We start from the raw sequence: 22,854 nt of genomic DNA on the forward strand, positions 1-22,854 counted from the left end.
AGTTGACACATCTTTATCTCCATACCTGGTGGTAAAAGGCATTCCCCAGTTGTATTCTTCTACTAATTTCAGTATCCAGTCTTCCATTTTCTGTCAGTTCACTTCCCAAGTATTTGAAGTGTTCTACTATTTCCAGTTCCTTGTCTTCAATTTTCATAGCTCCTTTTCCGTGTTTACTTTCTCTAATCATTACTATTTTCTTGCTCTTCCCCAAGTTGATCCTCAGTCCCCATTATTCAGTCCCTCTATTCAGTACATTCAGCTGTTGTTGTTGTTGTTGTTGTTGTACCTCTTCATCTTCTCCCCAGATGATATCATCTGCAGATATCATTACATTAATTCTTTTTCTTTACGTCGCACTGACACAGATAAGTCTTATAGCGACAATGGGAGAGGAGAGGCGAAGGAAGCGGCCGTGGCTTTAATTAAGGTACAGCCCCAGCATTTGCCTAGTGTGAAAATGGGAAACCACAGAAACCATCTTCAGGGCTGCTGACAGTGGGGTTCGAACCCATTATCTCCCGGATGCAAGCTCGCGCTGCGCGTCCCTAACCACACAGCCAACTCGCCCGGTCGTTAATTCTTTCCCTTCCATCCTCTTCCCTTGCTGCTTTTACAATGTCATCCATCACCATTATGAAAGGGGGGTGTGTGTGTGTGTGTGTGTGACACACACACACACACACAACACATTGTCAGATTCAAACCATTTTGTTCTACCCACTGTTGTCTTCACACAGCTGTATAACAGCTATCATGTATTGCTTTTATCATTATTATTATTATTAGTTGTTTGCCAATGCCCATGTGTCAAGTTTTCCCAAACTTTCCCAAACTTTTGATCTGCAGATGCTGTTGTATGCTTTTTCTAAGTCTTAAGTTTATAGAAGTTGTATTCTTCTTCTAATTTCCATATCCAGTCTTCCATTTTCTGTCAGTTCTGTTCTACTATTTCTTTCTACATTCCCAGCTCTTTTCCATGATCTGTCTCAGAATGAAAATGGGTTCTACTGTTGACCTTCCCCTTCTGAATCCAAATTGTTCCTCTTGCAATGGACTTTCTTCAAAAAAACAACTGAACAAGTCCTGGGTGTCTTAAAATGTATCCTATCATTCTATCTCTTCTTCTCGTCAAATTTAGCCAAATCAATCTCTCCTCACCAATTTGATTCAGTATCTCTTCTTTCGTGATTCTGTCTATCCCATCTCACCTTCAGAATTCTTCTGCAACATCACATTTCAAATGCTTCTGTCCTCTTTCTTCCTGAGCTAGTTATTGTCAATGTTTCACTTCCATACAATGCCATGCTCCAGCCGAAAGTCTTCAAACACATCCTTCTAACCCCTGTATCAATGCTATTACTGACCTTCCCCTTCCGAGTCCAAATCATTCCTCTTGCAATGGACTTTCCCCAAAAAACAACTGAACAATTCCTGGGTGTCTCAAAAATGTGTCCTGTCATTCTTTTCTTAAGAAAGGTCTTCCTTGCTTGTGCCAGTCTGCATTTTATGTCCTCCCTACTTCTACCACCGTTAGTTATTTCTCTACGTAAGTAACAATATTCACCTAGTTCCTTTAAGACTTCATTATCTAATATAATAATTTCCTGCATCACCTTACTTCGTTGGACTGCACTTCATTACTTTTGTCTTGAACCTATTTATTTTCATCTTGTACTCCTTCCCCAAGACCCTGTCCATATAATTCAGCAATTTCTCCAGATCTTCTGCAGACTCAAATAAAATAACAATATCACAAGCAAATCTCAGGGTTTTGTATTTCCTCTCCTTGGGTTGTGATTCCCTTTCCTTACATATGCAAAGTAAAATACATGTATGTTGAAAAACATATTGTGTTTCCATCCTTGTTGGTTAGTTTTTATTTGCATACTCAATAGTAAGTTTTCTTGTTAAGCATGTTCTCTATCCTTGTATACTGCAGAAACTTAACGAGTTTTTACTGTATCTGTGTATTCCCCCCACCCTGTATTTGCCTAATTTTAAATTGGGCCTGCAGGGGATTCTGGTAGAAGTATTAATTGGACTCTAAAGGGTAAACTAGGTGTGAAGACAAACCTGAAATTTAAAAAAAAAATCTTCATAAATTGTAGTTGGTTCTGAAAAGAACCTTTCGTGATCTGCATTCTCAGTATGAATATGGGGTTGACAGACAGACAGACAGACAGACAGACAGACAGACACTGTTCAGCACATAGCTCAGGAGTGCTCTACACATGTTTGCGTTGGAGATCCGAAAGAGTTGCTGTTTTTAACACCTCAGAGTTCTGATTGTAAATTTAAAATGTAGTTATTTTATTATGCATGTAATTTTTAAAAAAAAATTATTATTATTATTATTATTATTGTTGTTGTTGTAACTATCTTCATTCTTAGTAAAGGGACACAATAGTCAAGTGACATTATCGCTAACTCACTGAGGTTCAAATTCCAGCCTAAGCATGTTGGATTTGTAAAATAAAAAGTTACATCTCTGTGGTTTGTAATGTATGTAAAACTGGAGGACTAATGTCTATGATTGTGACATCATTTGCGTAAATGTATAATCTTGCATCTCTGTAGGCAGTCCTCTTCATCTTGTTGCATATCTGTGACAAGGAGTTGGATATGTGAGACACATCTATATTTGTATGGTAACATTTGTTTTAGTGTTAATATATATTTTTTTAAATTTGATGAATCTGTGAGAGGGCTAGGACTGGGAAGGTGTCGATTATAGTCTTAATAAAGATACAAATTTAGACCTATAGGACCTATGTCACGTCAATTTGCTTGGTATTATTTATTCTGTTATATAATTATTCATAGCACATGCCGTTTTCAGTATTGTTTTGGTACCTAATTTTATTGTTTGGTCTACTTCAGTGTGTGCTGAAGCCAACGGTCTTTTCAAGCCTATTATTGCGCAAGCAATTGATTGAAGTGACTGAAGCTGGTATATCTGATATTGAAACCTGCCCTTTCTGTGACTTTGTAACAATACCACCAGAGGGTGCCAAGGTTTTTAACTGTCTCAATCCACTCTGTATGAAGGATTCTTGCAGGTAGGTTAACAAAATAGTTCTTCTAAGAAAATAACGAGATTTCTTTCTTTCTTTCTTTCTTTCTTTCTTTCTTTTTTTCTTGAGAGTGCAAATTAGTGTGTTGTGATCATATTTGTTTTTCCTTAAGTGATTACTTAATTTTCATATAAAAATGACTTCATTGCTTTATTGAGACAGTATTAAAAAATCAAGGTAAGTTAGCACAAATAATTTCCAGCGTGAAAGAGAAGGAGAAAAACACCAATGATAAAAATTTCACAAGAAAACACAGAATGACACAAATGCTAGCTATCCTTTCACTTACCTTAGTCCCAGTAGATAAAAGACATGAAAATAGATTGTGGAAGAGATCCATGAAGTAATGAATAAAGAGGGGTGAACACACTTATTACTACGCAGCACTTGGAAATCACGTTGGTTGTGAAACGAATGTTCCAAGTAAATAAGACATATAACAGAGGTGCCAACTATTATGGATTATCCATAATTATTGCGTATTTCACATAACGATTACGGCATTACGGTCAAGGGGGATATTATTATGAAAAAGTGACAATATCACAAAAACAAATTTCTACAGGAAGAAAAAGGAAAGGGAAAAAATGAATCATTTTGAGCGTTACTGCTTAACCCTCCTCTTTTGAACGTTTGTGAGTTGGCAATGATACTTCGATCGTCACTTCCGTTTGCTACCTGTGAGTGTTGAAAGTTCATTGTGATTGAAAGAGCTCTTCTCTTTTATAAAACTCTCCTACAGAAAGCATTTACAGTGATGATAGTAAAAATTGGAGGGAATTCAGATCTACATTCAGCACATCTACAGTTCACTGGAAACTCTTATGGTTCAGAAGACAAATATTCCATCACAGGGGGAAGGATGCTTCAAGGAAATCCACACTGAAAAGCAGCTGTTGGGTGTGAAACAAGCTACAAAAAATATTTTTTGACAGAACTAACATCATCTAGGTATTCTGCCTTATGGCAGGTCTTGTCATGGGATGAACCTCTTCCACGGTTGCCTGTCCTGCGCCAAGTTTTTCATGTCTGAATATTTATTTCGTTGGATATTGTCCAACTAACTGGTAATGGTGCAAATTTTGCAGTGTAATTTGAAAACGAATACTTCAGAATAGATTGCTGTAGGGAACGGCAAGAGGATGTCATTATCGTAAAGGTAGGTGATACATTGGGTTTGACTCGAAAATTTCCAGGGTGAAGGGGCATTACTGAAAACCCACTTCAAAGGTTGGCACCTCTGCATACAAAAATATTTTTTTTAATGAACTGTTAGAAATCTTTTAAAGTACAAATCACCCAAGAATAATTACAGTAAAATCTTTTCAATGAAATGCTAGGAAGCATTTGAAATACCAGTTCTTAAGTAAGTTTTCTTTGTCAGTTATTAAAATATATGAATACTTAAGTAACCTGTATAATAGAAGCTTATTTAAAATGATCAACTCCATTATCTCCTTCTTATCACCCAATGGGAGAACGCCCACTGTTGCCTTCAGAAGTCTCAACAAAGCCGACACGATTGTTAACTTCCATTCACCTACCAATTATACTAATAAAGAGTGATATTGAAAGTATTGAGTGCTTTTGGGAAGAACTGGAAGAGACAATCGATAACATTCCAGAACACTACGTGGTCATCTTGATGGGGGACTTCAACGCCCAGATTGATAAGGAGCACAGATTCAAGAACATAGTCAAAGAATACCCGGCCCACAAGAGAACCAATTCTAATGGTGATAGGCTGATCAGTCTGTGTAAGAATCACAACCTTGTTCTAAAATCTACAGCATTCAGACACCTCCCACAAAAAGCCAAGACCTGGCGATGTCCCAGTTCCTTCCTAGGAGAGTACCAGCTAGACCACGTTGTCATCAGTATAAGGAATAGTAAGGAAATAATGAATGTCAAGGTATTGAGAGGTGCCAGTATCGATTCAGACCATTACCTATCTTTGGTCAAAGCAAATTTCATTCCACTCACGAAGTGCAGGTCCTGAGTCCCAAAATTTAATCCAGCCCAGTTGAAAGACAACAACTTTACTAAGGTCCTAAGTAATAATCAGATTAAAAAAGGATTAGCCTAATCTACTGGGGCCGATTATCTTAGATGTTAGTCCCCTTTAAACAACAAGCATCATCATCGTCCTAATCTACAGAAGGCACTGATAGACAACAACAGAAACCATCCTTGCAACCAAAAGGAGTAAACACCCACAGTGGATGCCAGCATGTGATAAGGCAGTAGAGGAGAGAAGGCAGGCATGGGTGAAATGGAACTGCAACAAAAGCATGGAAAATCATATAGCCATCTTAACAAAGACACGGCCAAAACCATTAGAAATGCTAAGAGGCAATAGAACGACATCATAGTTCAGGCAGAGAAAGACTTTCAAAGGAACAACATCAGTAACCTATACAAAACTCTAAAATCTCAGACAAACGCTTATCCACCTCCAACACGTTACCTTCAAGGACCAGACAGTGAACTGAAAATGAACAATGAAGATTGCACTACAGCCCTTGCAAAATATTTTGATGACCACCTCAGTGAAGGAAACCCGAGGAAAGAACTACAGTTTCAACCCAAGAATGTTATTAACCCCTGACTCCCTTCCTCCTACCAAAGAAGAAATCGAACAGCTCATCTCTGAACTGAAATCCAACAGAGCAGCAGGTGAAGACAGCATCATTGCAGAATTATGGTAACATGCAGATGAAGAGTCAATTGACAGTATCCACAGGATCATAACTGACATTTGGGCGACGGAAACACTACCAAGGGATTGGACTTCAGCTTACATCCACCCACGGCACAAGAAAGGAGACAAGTTAGACCCTAACAACTATAGGGGGATCTCTCTCCTATCAGTGACTTAGAAAATCTTCTCCAAAGCATTGCTTAAAAAAGTGGAGGCACAATTAGACTCCTGCATAGGAGAGTACCAAGCTGGATTTAGGAAGTCAAGGTCATGCACAGAGCAGATTCTCAACCTCAAAACTATCTTTACCTACAAAATCTCAGCACCCCACCCTATGTAGCAATTTTCGTAGAGTTCCAGAAGGCCTACAACTCGGTCGACAGGCAGTCCCTCTTTGAGACAATAACTGAACTGAGACTAGATAAGAAGACTTTGAATCTTGTGAAGGCTTCTCTAATGAACACAATGTCCAAAGTCAAATTCAGAGGAGTACTATAAAGAATCTTCAAGATCAAAATAGGTGTTAGACAAGAAAATGGTTTGTCCTCCATCCTGTTTAACTGTCTGCTGGAGAAGGTCATTCGGGAATGGACAAATACACTAGCTGGCAACTCTGGTTTAAAAATCTGCTAAAAAAAAAAAGTCAAGTTAACAGTCACTTGCTTAGTCTTCGCGGATGACCTCACACTCTTAGCTTCAAGTATGGAAGAAGCTACATACCAGCTATCCTCCCTAGCTTCAAGTATGGAGGAAGCTATGTAACAGCTATCCTCCCTCGAACACATAGCTAAAGTAGGGCTGAAGGTTGCTGTCAACCAGACTAAGTTTCTGACCAACATCAGAGTAGCACCCAGCTTCATTTCTTTGGGGGACAAAATAATACGAAAGGCCAACTCATTCAAATATCTTGGAGAATGGATAACCCCAAATATCAATAAGGACCTTGCAATGAAGAGTAGATGCACCAAATTAGAAAGAGCTTATCATCTTTGTAAGAATATATACAAATCTAAATCCCTCTCCTTGAATCTTAAACTTACACACTACAACACCATAGTAAGACCATCTGTACTGTACGCCTCAGAATGCCTAAGACCCAGGAGGAACAACTCAGAAAACTGGAATGGAAAGAGCGAAAGATCCTCAGAAGTATTATGGGTTCCATTAAAGGAGGATATGGGTACAGAATCAGGCACAACAGGGAACTGTACAGTAAAATAGAGAGCATTACAACAGTTGTGAGGAAGAGAAGACTAATGTTCAATGGTATAGTCAGGATGGACAGCCAGAGACTCACTTCAAGGATCTTCAACACTGTATCTAGAGGGAAAGCAACAAATGCTAAATGGACGGATTTAGTTTGGAAAGACCTACAATATATAAACATACATCACACTAATATTTACAACTGAGGTAAGTTCAGAAAGTTAATCAAGACATTTGACCCTCTCAGTCCAGGGGTAGGAGTGAAATGGACTCATGAAGGAAAAGATATACATAGCTCTGAAGAAATACTACCCAGAGAGAATCTGGAAAAGGGGAATGAATGAATGAATGAAGAAGAGGAGGAGGATAGCGAGGTTAACAAAGGAATGACTGAAAGTTTAACACTAATTTCCAGCTGAGCTCCCAAAATGTAGGCAATTACAGATTAAATACACATTGAAGTTATCCTTCCAATTAGATTCCACATAAACCAAGAAAGAATTAATAATAATTCCAGTTGAAATCCAGAAATAAGGCACAAATTCAATGCAGAAATCAATATCTATGCCACACCTAGGCAAAGCCCCATAACAACACCCCTAAAAAGAAAAACACATACCCTGAGACAATGGGGGTAGAAAGTAAAATTATGATACAGTAAAATTAACGAGGTGATAGTTAAGTAAAATCATGAATCAAGGAAATGAGAACATTAGCCTTCAACTTCCACCATAATATGTGATAAATACTTTGTCTTATTTGAAATAGACTTATTAACTGACTATTATTAGGATGTGTCTCCTGGAAAAAATCTCAGGAGTTTCATGGGAAGGAACAGAAATACAGACCTCAAGAAAGAAAAGAAACATAGACCCAAAGAAAGTAAAAATCCCACAGAAGGAGAATAAAAACAACTGCAAAGCCAGGATATTTCATGCTAGATGTCTTGATAAGTCACTCAAATGTCCAAAAGTTATGACAAGGATGAAATTTTTTAAGTTTGCAAGTACTTACATATTTGCAGCTGGTTTATGTAGCAGTAGAATAAACATGAATAAAAATGCAAACCCATGACCCGCACAAGGATAAGGAGCATCATTATAGAGCAGAGCAACCAATAGCCAGAAAGGTGAACGTGATAAAATTGGGACAGAATATAATTACCACTGAAAATATTGTACAAATAAAATATCAACTCAGCCCTCATGAACGTACATAAACCTTCTAATAGACACATTCCTGTTAATCTGAAAATTAGTTACCAGGTTTTATACATTCCCAGTACTGTATTAACTACAAGAAAAATAATTAAGGAAGCATAAATTATTAAATTGAGGAGAAAGAAATGATACCAACTTGAGCTACGCACTGTAGTGAAGATAAAATTGAAGGACAAGGAAAATAAAGTCAGCGCACTTCAAAACTATTAATAGGAATACATGAAAGAGTGATAAAACATTTTCTTTCAATAATAATAAATAGTGGCAACACTGCTGTGGAGACGCTATGCAACGGAATCTGATATTGTCGCTGATAGCACATGTTGGTTACATACCTACCTTACCTCAGAGCAAATGGACTCGCCCTTCCCACATTACCTGCATACACACAAGTGAGGGAAACACAGTCACTTGTGAGCTAGCAGTCTAACGTAACGTTGTCACTATGTTTTCCAAACAGGAACAACGGAGTTCGATCAAGATTGAATGTGCCAGAGGTCGTACAGCACGACAGTGTCATCAAGGTCTTCAAGAGGCTTGCGGGGAATCTGCATTGCCTTACAGAACAATCGCACGTTGGGTAAAATCCTTCAACAATGGTCGGCAAACTGTGGCGGTCATTCATCGGGCAGGTCGTCCTACGAGCATTAGTGAAGAAAAAGTGCATGTTCTTGCCGCGATACTGGACAGTGATCAAAACCAGACGATTCGTGAGCTCGCCCAAGAAACCGGATTAGTGCATATGACTGTGCTTCACATCCTGAAGGAACGCCAGGCAGTAGACCGCTCCATTCGCACCACCATCAGAACAGGCTCTGCTAAAGGTATACTACGACTTTCACATCGCTGGCAACGGGTTATATACAACGCTGGTGACTACATTGAAGGACAGTAAAAGTTGCTAACATGTAACTCTTTTGTATCTGTTGTAAATAAATAAAAACCAAACCAAACCCCATGGCACTACAGCCCTTGAAGGGCCATGGCCTACCAAGCGACCGCTGCTCAGCCCGAAGGCCTGCAGATTACGAGGTGTCGTGTGGTCAGCACGACAAATCCTCTCGGCCGTTATTCTTGGTTTTCTAGACCGGGGCCGCTATCTCACCGTCAGATAGCTCCTCAATTCTAATCACGTAGGCTGAGTGGACCTCGAACCAGCCCTCAGGTCCAGGTAAAAATCCCTGACCTGGCCGGGAATCGAACCCGGGGCCTCCAGGTAAGAGGCAGGCACGCTACCCCTACACCATGGGGCCGGCCTTGTAAATAAATAGTTGCCACTATTTAAGTTCCAACCTTCATATAATAGAATTGATTTGAAATTAATAATTCAAAAATGATACAGAAGTTCATTCTTATCCAAAGGCAAGGATTCATTGAAGTACAACAGGTAGAAATCAACATGATACTGAATGTAGGAATATTCAATATTGAATTTCATGTTTAAATTACAAGACATGAATAATTTATATATATATGGTTCGTGGTGTGGGTTACTGTAGTCGCGTCCTAGTTCGTGAACCATGGGCAAAGGTGGAGTGGCCTAGTAAGTGGTCCTGAGAGTCCGGATACCAGTTACTATGGAATGGGAGTGGGCATCTCGGACATATTCTGAGTCATGGCCCTCCTTGTGCTAAGGCGGCTAGGACTATTCAATTCACCGGTGGTCCATAACCCATTAGAGGAGAGATCCTCACTTGGACTATGTACAAGTAGGGTAATATCCTGCTTCATGAATTTACTGAGCTCAGAACATTTTAAGCAAGCCTCGGACCTATGGGAGTAACGGAGACCCAGTCCCATTTGACAGGCGAGGGACTCCTGGGAAACAACTAGTCGAACGAAATGGAATTCGATGGGAAGCTATCAGTATTAATGGGGCTTATGGAAGAAAGAAAGTAGAACTGGCTGAGTCAGCAAAGAGGATGCATCTGGATGTGCTAGGAGTACGTGATATTCGGGTAAGGGGAGATAAGGAGAAAGAGATAGATTATAAAGTATACTTGACGGGTGTTAGAAAGGGAAGGGCAGAGTCTGGGGTAGGGCTCTTTATCAGGAATACCATTGCACGCAACATAGTTTCTGTTAGGCACGTAAATGAGCGAATGATGTGGGTAGATTTGTCAGTTGGAGGAATTAGGACTAGAATTGTCTCCGTGTATTCACCATGTGAGGGTGCAGATGAGGATGAAGTTGACAAGTTTTATGAAGCATTGAGTGACATCGTGGTCAGGGTCAACAGCAAGGATAGAATAGTGCTAATGGGCGATTTCAATGCGAGAGTTGGGAATAGAACTGAAGGATACGAAAGGGTGATTGGTAAATGTGCAGAAGATATGGAACCTAATGGGAATGGGAAGCGTTTGCTGGACTTCTGTGCTAGTATGGGTTTAGCAGTTACGAATACATTCTTCAAGCATAAGGCTATTCACCACTACACATGGGAGGCTAGAGGTAACAGATCAGTAATAGACTTTATCTTAACCGACTTCGAATTCAGGAAATCTGTTAGGAATGTACGAGTTTTCCGGGGATTTTTCAATGATACAGGCCACTATCTGATCTGTAGTGAACTAAGTATCTCTAGGCCTAGGATAGAAAAAGTGAAATCTGTCTGCAAACGAATAAGGGTAGAAAATCTACAGGACAAGGAAATTAGACAGATGTACATGGATATGATCAGTGAGAAATTTTGAACAGTGGACAGTAAGCAGGTTCAGGATATAGAAAGTGAGTGGGTGGCATACAGGGATGCTGTAGTAGAAACAGCAAGGGAATGCCTAGGAACAACTGTGTGTAAAGATGGGAAAAAGCAAACATCTTGGTGGAATGATGAAGTGAGAGCAGCTTGTAAACGTAAAAAGAAGGCTTATCAGAAATGGCTCCAAACAAGGGCAGAGGCAGAAAGGGATTTGTACGTAGATGAAAGAAACAGAGAACAAATAGTTGTTGAATCCAAAAAGAAGTCATGGGAAGATATTGGTAATAACCTGGAAAGGCTATGTCAGGCAGCAGGGAAACCTTTCTGGACAGTAATAAAGAATCTTAGGAAGGGAGGGAAAAAGGAAATGAACAGTGTTTTGAGTAATTCAGGTGAACTCATAATAGATCCGAGGGAATCACTGGAGAGGGAATATTTTGAACATCTTCTCGATGTAAAAGGAAATCATCCTGGTGGTGTTGCGAACAGCCAAGCTCGTGGGGAGGAGGAAAATGATGTTGGTGAAATTAACACTTGAGGAAGTGGAAAGGATGGTAAATAAACTCCATAAAGCAGCAGGAATAGATGAAATTAGACCTGAAATGGTGAAGTATAGTGGGAAGGCAGGGATGAAATGACTTCATAGAGTAGTAAAATTAGCATGGAGTGTTGGTAAGGTACCTTCAGATTGGACAAAAGCAGTAATTGCACCTATCTGTAAGCAAGGGAACAGGAAGGATTGCAAAAACTATCAAGGTATCTCATTGATTAGTATACCAGGGAAAGTATTCACTGGCACCTTGAAAGGGAGGGTGCGATCATTGGTTGAGAGGAAGTTGGATGAAACCCAGTGAGGTTTCAGACCACAGAGAGGCTGTCAGGATCAGATTTTCAGTATGCTCCAGGTAATTGAAAAATGCTACGAGAGGAATAGGAAGTTGTGTTTATGTTTCGTAGATCTAGAGAAAGCATATGACAGGGTACCGAGGGAAAATATGTTCGCTATACTGGGGGACTATGGAATTAAAGGTAGATTATTAAAATCAATCAAAGGCATTTATGTTGACGATTGGGCTTCAGTGAGAATTGATGGTAGAATGAGTTCTTGGTTCGGGGTACTTGCAAGGGTTAGACAAGGCTGCAATTTTTCACCTTTGCTGTTTGTAGTTTACATGGATCATCTGCTGAAAGATATAAAAGGCAGGGAGGAATTCAGTTAGGTGGAAATGTAGTAAGCAGTCTGGCCTATGCTGACGACTTGGTCTTAATGGCAGATTGTGCCGAAAGCCTGCAGTCTAATATCTTGGAACTTGAAAATAGGTGCAATGAGTATGGTATGAAAATTAGCCTCTTGAAGACTTAATTGATGTCAGTAGGTAAGAAATTCAACAGAATTGAATGTCAGATTGGTGATACAAAGCTAGAACAGGTCGATAATTTCAAGTATTTAGGTTGTGTGTTCTCCCAGGATGGTAATATAGTAAGTGAGAATGAATCAAGGTGTTGTAAAGCTAATGCAGTGAGCTCGCAGTTGCAATCAACAGTATTCTGTAAGAAGGAAGTCAGCTCCCACACGAAACTATCTTTACATCGGTCTGATTTCGGACCAACTTTGCTTTACGGGAGCGAAAGCTGGGTGGACTCAGGATATCTTATTCATAAGTTAGAAGTAACAGACATCAAAGTTGCATGAATGATTGCTGGTACAAACAGGTGGGATCAATGGCAGGAGGGTACTCGGAATGAGGAGATAAAGGCTAATTTAGGAATGAACTCGATGGATGAAGCTGTACGCATAAACCGGCTTTGGTGGTGGGGTCATGTGAGGCGAATGGAGGAGGATAGGTTACCTAGGAGAATAATGGACTCTGTTATGGAGGGTAAGAGAAGTAGAGGTAATCCAAGAATACGATGATTAGACTCGGTTTCTAACGATTTAAAGATAAGAGGTATAGAACTAAATGAGGCCACAACACTAGTTGCAAATCGAGGATTGTGGCGACGTTTAGTAAATTCACAGAGGCTTGCAGACTGAATGCAGAAAGGCATAACAGTCTATAATGATAATGATAATGTATGTATGTGTATATATATATATATATATATATATATATATATATATATATTTTTGGTGTCTGTAATTTATCGTTGAAGAAACTCCGAAAGAGAATATAGTCCATTTGGAGGTCACATTAAATCAAGCTAGATTGGAATTTGAATAGGATGCCGAGGGAACTTGCAGCGGTTGCCATTATACAATTTTTATATTATTTTACTTCACACTTACATTGTACTGATATTTCATGCTAGATGTCTTAATAAGTCACTCAAAAGTCCAAAAATTATGACAAGGATGAAATTTTTTAAGTTTGTAAGTACTTACATATTTGCAGCTGGTTTATGTAGCAGTAGATTTGTACATACGTGCATGAAATAAACTGGAAGATCACGGCATGCTTACCATTGTGAAAATATTTAGCTTACTTACTTGAACTGGAATCACCAATGAAATCAGAAGGTATTAAATCCAGTAAAAACAGTCTGGATTCGCATACTTGAAAAGCAGTAGCACAAGATTAGCCTGCAAACTAGTTACAGAAAACATTGTGTAGCACGCTACCATACCAGATGGCTCTCCAAACAATACTACAAGGTCAGCCGGAGCTCCCCTGCTGACATGTCATGATTCCACTAGCAAGGGAGCTATAGAATAACACAAGGGGTAGTTGTTGGTCTGGCCTGTCAATGTTTAATATCCATCATTAATTCAATATTTAATTTTCATACATGTTTTGAGGACTGCCATTCGCTTCCTCAGTGAATAAACATCGCAAGTATTTCTCATAGTCTGGGAAACGCTTAAATTTAATTACATGAATATTGACATTAAAACATGAAATCATTACACATATGACATTAAAAAGTTTTCTATGTTTACAAAGGAAATCCAAAAGACTTCCTCTTTTTTTAACACCTTAGACAACATAATGTGTCCAGAGCTTAAGTTTTAAATTGTAGTTATTTTATATATGTATCGATAAGTCATATGCTTAATAATAATAGTTCAGTTATGCGTAAGAGTCCCATAATTTTATCATTGTCACTTCATCTGAACTATTCTCTTTCTTGTAATTTCCAGGTTACATCTCTAGTAACCTGAACATTTTAACAATATATTCTTGTTCCGATGCAGTGTTCTGATGTATAATTATATATAAGTTAATTGTTTTTAATGCTGGTCGTTGTATAGAAAAATACAGTTCATGTTCTTGGAGTAATGTTTGATAACAATCTTCTTTGTAGGGCTTGTAAGGAGCCAAACCATATTCCTCTTCGTTGCAACGAAGTCGAAAAGCCTGAAGAGATTCGCATGAGACAGTACATTGAAGATAAGATGACCCAAGCACTCGTCAGGTAAGAAATTAAATATTACCTGTTTAGCTCAACTATGAAGACAGTTGTCAAAGAAATAGAAAGCGAGTTTATGGGGTGTCATTCACCAGAAAGTTTTCTCTTTTGTTGTAAAATTTTCTGTGGTACCACTATACTCCGAGTGAGTTGGCTGTGCAGTTTGGGCACTGTCGGCAGTCTTGAAGATTTTCTGTGGTTTCCTATTTTCACACCAGGGCACTGTCCCTTCCATCCCAATCCTAGCCCTGTTCTATGCCGTCATTGCCACATGACCTCTCAGAGCAGCATAAAGCAGGTCGAGAAAATGACTGCTCTAAAGCACGTGCTGATGTGACACAAGTCTTGAGGTGACAGTGTTCTTCAGTTCAAAATAAATAGGCTTTTCATAAAACAGGTCATTTAGCTTTAGTAGTTCTGTATAAAACTTTCTCCAACTTATCCCATTTATTTCTGGGGTCACTGAAACCACTCGGGCTCATTTTTGATTTTGGCCAGTGGTTAACCCTCTCCCGCCCATAGCGTAGTAATGCGTAGCGCGAAAGCTTAGGGCCTCCCGCCCATAGCGTAGTAAAGCGTACTTGTACTTCTAGTCGCATGTATGAGCCAGCTATCGGCCGATAGACAAATATAACTTACTGTTACTAGCATGTGCACTTCCTAGAGACCAAAGATATTAGTTTTCTTCTTTTAAAACCTTAGCAGGCGTATTAGAACACAAAATACGGAAGGCAGTGACTTATTGTAAACAAACATATCGACACTTAATTTGCGTGAAAATATGTGATAACGACATTGAACGTTTGGTGAACGATAATTCTGACCGTGAAACTGTTAGTAGTGGCTTAAGTGAACTCGGTGAAGTGGAAAGTGAAAATGAAAGTGACGATATTTCAGGAAATGACGACGTAGATCGTAGGCCTAACTTTCAGTGGACAAATACATTGTCTTACGTCGAACCGGCGGACTTTACTGAAGAGGTAGGACCTTGCCATTCTCATCCTATGGTTAGTACAGCATTAGAGTATTTCTCCCTTAAATTTGATGAAAACATTTTCGATTTAATTCCCTAGAAAACGAATGAGCATGCTGCTTACATGTCTGCATTATCATAATGAAGGCTGAAAAGAATTGCTTTAATTCTGGGGAAAACGTGCATTTTAATATGGGCAGGAAAGGGTTAAGTCGGATGCCCTTCATGACGCTACATGTTTTCTGAGATGAAAATCTCAGCCCAGAATAGACCAGAAGTTGAGACTCAGCCTTCAGGGTAGGAAATCAGCAGCTAAATAACCTATTGTATGAAAGCCTGTGTTGCCTGAAATTCCTATGAACTCTTGAACACCTCAAGACTGTATCACAATCAATTACTGTGGTTTAGAGCAGACCGTTTTTTTCCTAACATCGTACTGACACAGTGAGAGCTTATGGTGATGATGAGATAGGACAGGGCTAGGAGGGGGAAGGAAGTGACCGTGGCCTGAATTTAGGTACAGCAACCAGCTTTTGCAAAATCTGACTTATCTGAAAAAATAACGCATCAGAATTATTAGCATATTACACGAATAAATGTGGATGGGTAATAATAGATATCTGATCAGAAAACCCAAACATGTATCCCATTTAACATACCTTTCAAGCTCAAAATCTTGCATACAGTCCCAATGTTTTTACTCTCGCACACCAGCGATAACAAAATTTAACAACAACATAAGATAACACAAATGCAGATTTGTAAAATTATAAACAAATACTACTACACATAGGATGATAACTTTCTTCACCGAACAAGTTGGCCATGTGGTTAGGGGCGCACAGCTGTGAGATTGCATTCGGTAGATAGTGGGTTCGAACCCTGCTGTTGGCACTCCTGAAAATGGTTTTCTATGGTTTACCATTTTCACACCAGGCAAATGCTGGGGCTGTACCTCAGTTGAGGCCATGGTTGCTTCCTTCCCACTCCCAGCCCATTTGTATCCCATTGTCGCCATAAGACCTTTCTGTGTTGGTGCGACATAAAGCAAATTGTAAAAAAAAAAATCTGATCAACCTATTGAACATTATCAATATGATGCATAAACAAAAATATATGATCTTCAGGCTACGGATGTAAACAAGAAAACTAGATTCTATGACATATCGGTGACTAAGTCAAAGACCAAGGTGGTCGTGATAATCTCGCTGCAAGGCCTGTCTTTATCACTGTCCTTGATAGGTACCCATTGGAACAGGAGGATAAAGCAACATTTTTGTGCCAAATTGTGGGGGTTATTTGGGTTGTGCACTTTTGAATTTAACTCTCCCTTTGAAGCTGATTATGCTCTCATACACTGAAAATATATGGGCCTGATGAATAAAACAAAGAGCATTTATGCCGTATTCTATACATGACATTGCCGGATTGAGTAGCTCTGATGGTAGAGCTCTGGCCTTCTGAGCCCAACTTGGCAGTTTCAATCCTAGCTCAGTTTGATGGTCTTTGAAGGTGCTCAAATACATCAGCTTCGTGTCTGTAGATTTACTGGTACCGGTACATAAAAGAACATTTGCAGTACAAAACATCAGTAACTATTGTTGTTGTTGTTATTATTATTATTATTATTATTATTATTATTATTATTATTATTATTATATATAATTCGCTGGGGCCATCAAGGACCACATTAAGTCTTGTTGCATTTGACACTGAACTTGGCCTTCTTTAGAGCCCAAATTTCCCTCATTCTATGTGAGTGGGCCTGCTTACGCTCCTCTGTCCAAGGGGCACCGTGTCTTCTCTTTGGTTGCTCGTCTCGGTTTAGCCCGTTCGTCAATATTTTCTTATGGAAGAGATCTCTGTTAAGGGCGTCTTCATTATTATTATTATTATTATTATTATTATTATTATTATTATTATTATTATTATTATTATTATTATTATTGCAGACATGATAATAAGTTTTTGGGCTTTTGTTATGTCAGGAAACAAGGTGAATTCTTTACATTTCGCAGATAAATTTGTTTCACGTCTTCAGAAGAAAATATTGTGTGTTCATGAGCAAGACTTCTCTAATAATGAAGGTTTAAATTTAAGAATGCTTTACAATTGGTCTATAGTAAGTGGTACCCTCATTCATCACCACTTTCTCTGTGAAACGTAAAGTATTTCACCTTCTTTTCTGACACGGCCAAAGCCCAAATCCTTATGTCTATGATTAAGGATCATGAAAGCATCAATCTAAATATCTAAATATTGTTATCCATGACAAGCATCATGAATTCACCCTTGCATAATTTTCTATTCCCTTCAGCAAGGGGAAATTTCAGAATAAAAGGAGAAATTCTTCTTGTGGAAACAAGTCTGTGAAAAGGAGAAATTTTATCTACCCAGCCAGTAGAAAAATAATCTTTGATGTTGGAGGTGGAGTGAAGACTCATATTGATCACCACACCAATAAATGCTTTTATGCTTGAAGCACTTGGGCAAGATCATAATGCATTTCATGGCCTTTTAGTTGGGGGTGTTTCTTTCTTTTGCTTTCTTCTTATTTGTGTTTACCTGAAAACAGGTTTCATTTGTAATTATATCAAAAATCTTATCATCAGTGTCTTGCTCAGAATGGGGCTGTAATATAGGTAGGTACTGCTGAATATTGAATATTGGAATCATTGATCATGGTCCAGGATTAAAATACTTATCTGTCCTGGCAGAGCCTAGTGCATGTGCACTATCTTCTATAGGGTCACTTGTGCCACTTACTTTCATAACTGTTGCCAGAAGAAATCAAAGGACATTGACCTTCACTGTCACTAAATGGGAAATCTGAGACCAGTGCCACTTTCCTTTATTCTCTATTGCCTCTATCTCATCACTTGTGATTTCTTTTCTTTTAGTCATTTTGCTGAAAACGCAGGAGAAAATGGAAAAAGTAAACCATAGTATTCTGCAATCAACAGTCACAGTTAATGAACTTAACTGATAGCTCACAAAGAAACCTTGCTAAGTCGCAATGCCAACATCCCACTTGAAATGTTCGGAAGAACAGCTTATGCCATCTATTGATCATTCATGTAACTGCTAGAACTCAGTGAACCGGTAACATTTTGAAGTATTGTGCAAGCCTATGTATGGGTTTCTCTACATGCGAATAAGGACAGGTAACTTACTGTACATATGGGATTTCACCCAGATAAGTTCAGGATAGGGTTTCCTGGAGGCAGTTGCTTATATATCTCATGTGGTTTTGTACAAAATTGCACTGTTTGGTAGATCCTTCAGTTACAATATTGTTTGTTGCAGGGAGTGCTGGAAGTGCAAACGCAAGTTCATCAAGCAGGATGGGTGTAACAAGATGACTTGTACATGTGGTGCCCGTATGTGTTACCTATGCCGTCAACCAGTCGATGATTACAGTCACTTCCATAGAGGCGCGTAAGTCATGTATTCATTCTCTCTCTCTCGAATAGTGGTAAGACGATGACATTTTAAAATTCTGATTAAAAAGTATATAGTGTTTAGTTCCACTCTTGCTACCCTTAAATTAATAAAAACAGCCTGACTTTCATTGCCTTGTTCTCCCTCTGCTTCTCTAACCCTCTATGGTAGAGTCCAATTTTCTCCTAGGTAACCTGTCTCTCTCCATTCACATCTCATGACTTCCCACCACCCGGTTCATATGTACATCTTCATCCATCCAATCCATTCTTCACTTAATTTAATGTCTTCATTGCATGTACAGTGACCCAGAAAATAACAATGCTTCTGCTTTCCAGTTGTTGTGAGTGCCTGCGTTAAGACATTAAGGCGAAGGTGGATCTGCACCGTTAATTTAATGAATTAGGAGTAGATGTATGGTAATTGTACTACAAATCCTTGGATAGGCTCTTTATTTTAATATTGTCATTTAACTGGCCATTTCGTTATCTGATGCAAGATCCAGTCCTGAACAGGCCGGTGAAGAATGCCACAAGATGTTATTGGGGCATATTTAAATGGTGATAACTGCTCCACAGAAAGAGGCAAGTCTCTTGGTGTGACAGACGGTTTTTCTTCGAGAATGTCTCAAATTGCAAGTGACTAATCTCAAGTTTTAATCCGTATTGAAATGTGTTATTTGTAATAACAAAGTTTTTATTCTAATCCACCTGTTCAATACATTATAATGTTGTCACTTTACAAAAGAAAATATTTATAAAATCCTCCTATCAATACAAGTCAAGTCATCTGTTAGATAAGCTAAGTCTATACATGTTTCAGCCTAATCTCAAGGCCATCTTCAGTAGTAAAACAATGATTACATAATAAACAAACAAATTAAAAATCGTAACGATGTGAAGTGACAGTGATCATGATTAGTGAGTTAAAAACACATTGAGGTACAAAGTCCTCTCGTCTCATAGATCTTGCTGAATGTTAAATAAAAACACTATGCTGAGGAGTGTAGTGAGACCGTCAATACTACGAATAAAACGTGTATAACATCTGTAATGAGAAAAAAAGGAATATATGAGTGGATGAAGAACAAGTTAAAATGATGTACAAAAAGAAAACTCATATGACTTACTTGTAACTAAAAGTTGTCGTCTCGAATGGAGATGACCTTGTCGGTCTCAAGTCACATTGACAACTATAGCCTGTGTGTGGCTTCCTGTGTATCTGTGCCGATGTGGTTGGGTGGGGTAATGGAGGGGGAGGGGCAGGGAGGGAAGGACGTTGTGATTCGCGGAAGGAGGGTGTTGATGGAAGGGCGGGTCTTGTTCTAGAATGTCGGTAGTGAAACTCTTTTTTTATTAATGAACTGTTCGCAGATGAGCGGGACAAAGGTTTCCAATAAAATATTTTTCTTTTCGTTGATTTCATTTAAGTTATAGACGGGATTGTTATATTGGTCGATATCTATATATATATATTCTCTAGTATATTAAGTAAGGGACCTTTCTGTTCGTAATGCAGGATCTTTAAGTCTTGATCAATTGTTGTGTATTTATGATTTTTCTCTCTACAATGTTCGCTCATGGCTGAGTAGCGATTATACTTTAGGGCATTAAGATGTTCGGAATATCTTACATTGAAACTGCGGCCTGTTTGCCCAATATACATTGAAAGACATGATTGGCATTTTAATTTGTATATTCCAGAGTTAGAAAATTTTTTGCTGTTGACAGTATGAGAACTAAAAGACATTTTTGTATTGGTGGGAACGGTCTTGAAAGCTAGGCTGAAACCTGTATAGACTTTGCTTCATCTAACAGATGACTTGACTTGTATTGATAGGAGGATTTTATAAATATTTTCTTTTGTAAAGTGATAACCGTCAATACGGAATGAGATTCATAACTTGCAATTATAATGTTGTCACATTTAAAATATCTTCATTAATTGACAAGTTATTTGTGGGACATGTTTCGCTCCTTTACAGAGCATCATCAGCCAGATATGAATCTCGAAGAATGGTTTTGTTCGTAAACAATGACTCCAGAACTATTGAAACAGTTTTTCACAAACTTAAACCTACTCTATTAGAATATCATAAAATACATAAACTTTGATCATGCCTTAATAACATGGGCTTAGTAGGAGATATACATTAAAATTGTGGTAGAATGAGTCATTCTAAAATACTTAAAACAAGTAACATGTTTAACATCTTTGAAATAGGTGAAATTCAATCTTAAGAACTAAATTTGGAATTTTTTTTGCAATGAGATCTGGTAAAAATGTTTTATATCCTTTAAGGATAAGACTCTATAAAGATTCAAAGATCTCGTCGATTTGATAATTGGACTTGTGACAGGATCAACTAAATCTGAACCTCGAAGAATGGTTACGTTTGTAAACATTGACTCAAGAATTATTAAACCATTATTTCACAAACTCAAACTTCATTTACTAGAGTATCATAAAATTCAGAATCTTTGGTGACATATTAAAATTGTGGTAGAATGAGTTGTTCTAAAATACTTAAAACAAGTAGCCTGTCTAACATCTTAGAAAGACTTGAAATTCAATCTTAAGAACTAAATTTGAAAATGTCTTTGCAATGAGGTCTGATGAAAGAGTTTTATATCCCTTAAGGCTAAGAGTCTATAAAGATTCAAAAATCTCGTCGATATTATAATTGTACTTGTAACAGGATAATATTGATCTTCATGAAATTTAAATACTTGTTATCATTTGACCACGGCGAGCAGTGTTGCCAACTTAGCGGATTTTAGGCTAAATTTGGCGGAATTAGAAGACTGTCGGCGGAGAAATATATCATTTAGCGGACAGCGGACTTTTTGGCTGAATTCTAGATTTATTACATTGGAATTTAGTGTTATATCCATTTTATGTTCTTTTTAATTTGTACTCCAGTCTGTCTCCGAGCTATTCCGGATTTCTTGTCGGGAGCTAGCAGTCACATGGGGAAAACATGTTACTTGGATCTGATGTTATGAGATCTTGGTACCATAAATTTGTAATGCATGGGGAAAGGTTACTTATCTCTTAGTTGACGAATGACGACTGATAATGAAACTGTGAGAGAGTAGCATTTATTTTGCTACTAGCAGTTGTACCCGTGCTCCGCTACGGTATTCCAGATTGTATACGGATATCAAAGTAAATTACTGTACATGAAGTGAATAATAATTTTTAAATTGCATGTAAATTTGCGTTATCCGAGAAAAAGCATAGGGAGGTCCGCAGACGATGTTTCCAATGTAAAGTGTGAGTTGTGGAGTTGTGATGATAACGGCAGGTGCACTTGTCTACCACAATTCATTATGTTTTAGAAACGTTGAATAGGGTGACATTTGTGTAAGATTTTCACACAGTGAATTACTTTTCAGATACTTATGCGACAGCTTCAAACTTAGAATTTGGCTCACATATGACTACTGGATGGGCCAATATTCGTGTAGAATTTGATGATCCCATCTTTCCTATAAGTGAATCAAACCATCAATTATATGTGTACAAAGTGCAAAATTTAGAGAAAAATTTAATGTATAAGGGATAGAGATACGACAAAAGGTCGTAGGACCGAAGTTGTAGATCACTCCAAATTGAACGGAGATTGTGCCATCTGTTTTGTGATACAACTTACCGTTTAGCCATGAAATACATCGAAAGGAAGGACTGCACCATCATTAAAATTGCTCCCATATTTCAATATTTTTTGGGCGTAAAAAATAAAAATTTTAAACATCTCATAAATTTTCCGTCGGTTACATGCTAAAAGCTATAATTTTGCAAAATTTCAATTTTCTAACTCGTCTGGGAGATTGTGCTGTGATCTTGATATGGGAGAGTGGGTTAAAAATCAGGACTTTCAGGAAACTTTTAAGCCCATAAAACCTGTAGGTTCTGGATAAATATCACGGACTGTGTTCTTATGTATGCTTGAGAATTTGAAATTTTTCTTGGGATCCTGAAGTCAACAGCTTGTCTGGTACCAAGTTTTAAATTTCTAAGATGCCTAGAATGGTCTCACTAATTCACGTCTGTTTTCATTTTTATGCCATAATTTATATATACAGTATATATATAGTACAGTATATATAGATCGCACCAAACAGACT

The 22,854-nt window shown here is 38.2% G+C and overlaps 1 protein-coding gene across 1 annotated transcript in view; it reads left to right on the forward strand.

Annotated features, from left to right (window-relative positions):
• Positions 1 to 22,854, forward strand: part of LOC136880928 (E3 ubiquitin-protein ligase RNF216) — a 162,309-nt gene that overhangs the window by 123,516 nt on the left and 15,939 nt on the right. The window contains exons 7-9 of the mRNA XM_067153457.2: positions 2,884 to 3,062; positions 14,206 to 14,316; positions 18,590 to 18,721. Of these exons, the coding sequence (XP_067009558.2) occupies positions 2,884 to 3,062; positions 14,206 to 14,316; positions 18,590 to 18,721 (422 nt within the window). The remainder of the gene's footprint in view (positions 1 to 2,883; positions 3,063 to 14,205; positions 14,317 to 18,589; positions 18,722 to 22,854) is intronic.

The sequence above is a fragment of the Anabrus simplex genome, chromosome 9 (assembly GCF_040414725.1).
Source record: "Anabrus simplex isolate iqAnaSimp1 chromosome 9, ASM4041472v1, whole genome shotgun sequence".
Lineage (NCBI taxonomy): Eukaryota > Metazoa > Arthropoda > Insecta > Orthoptera > Tettigoniidae > Anabrus > Anabrus simplex.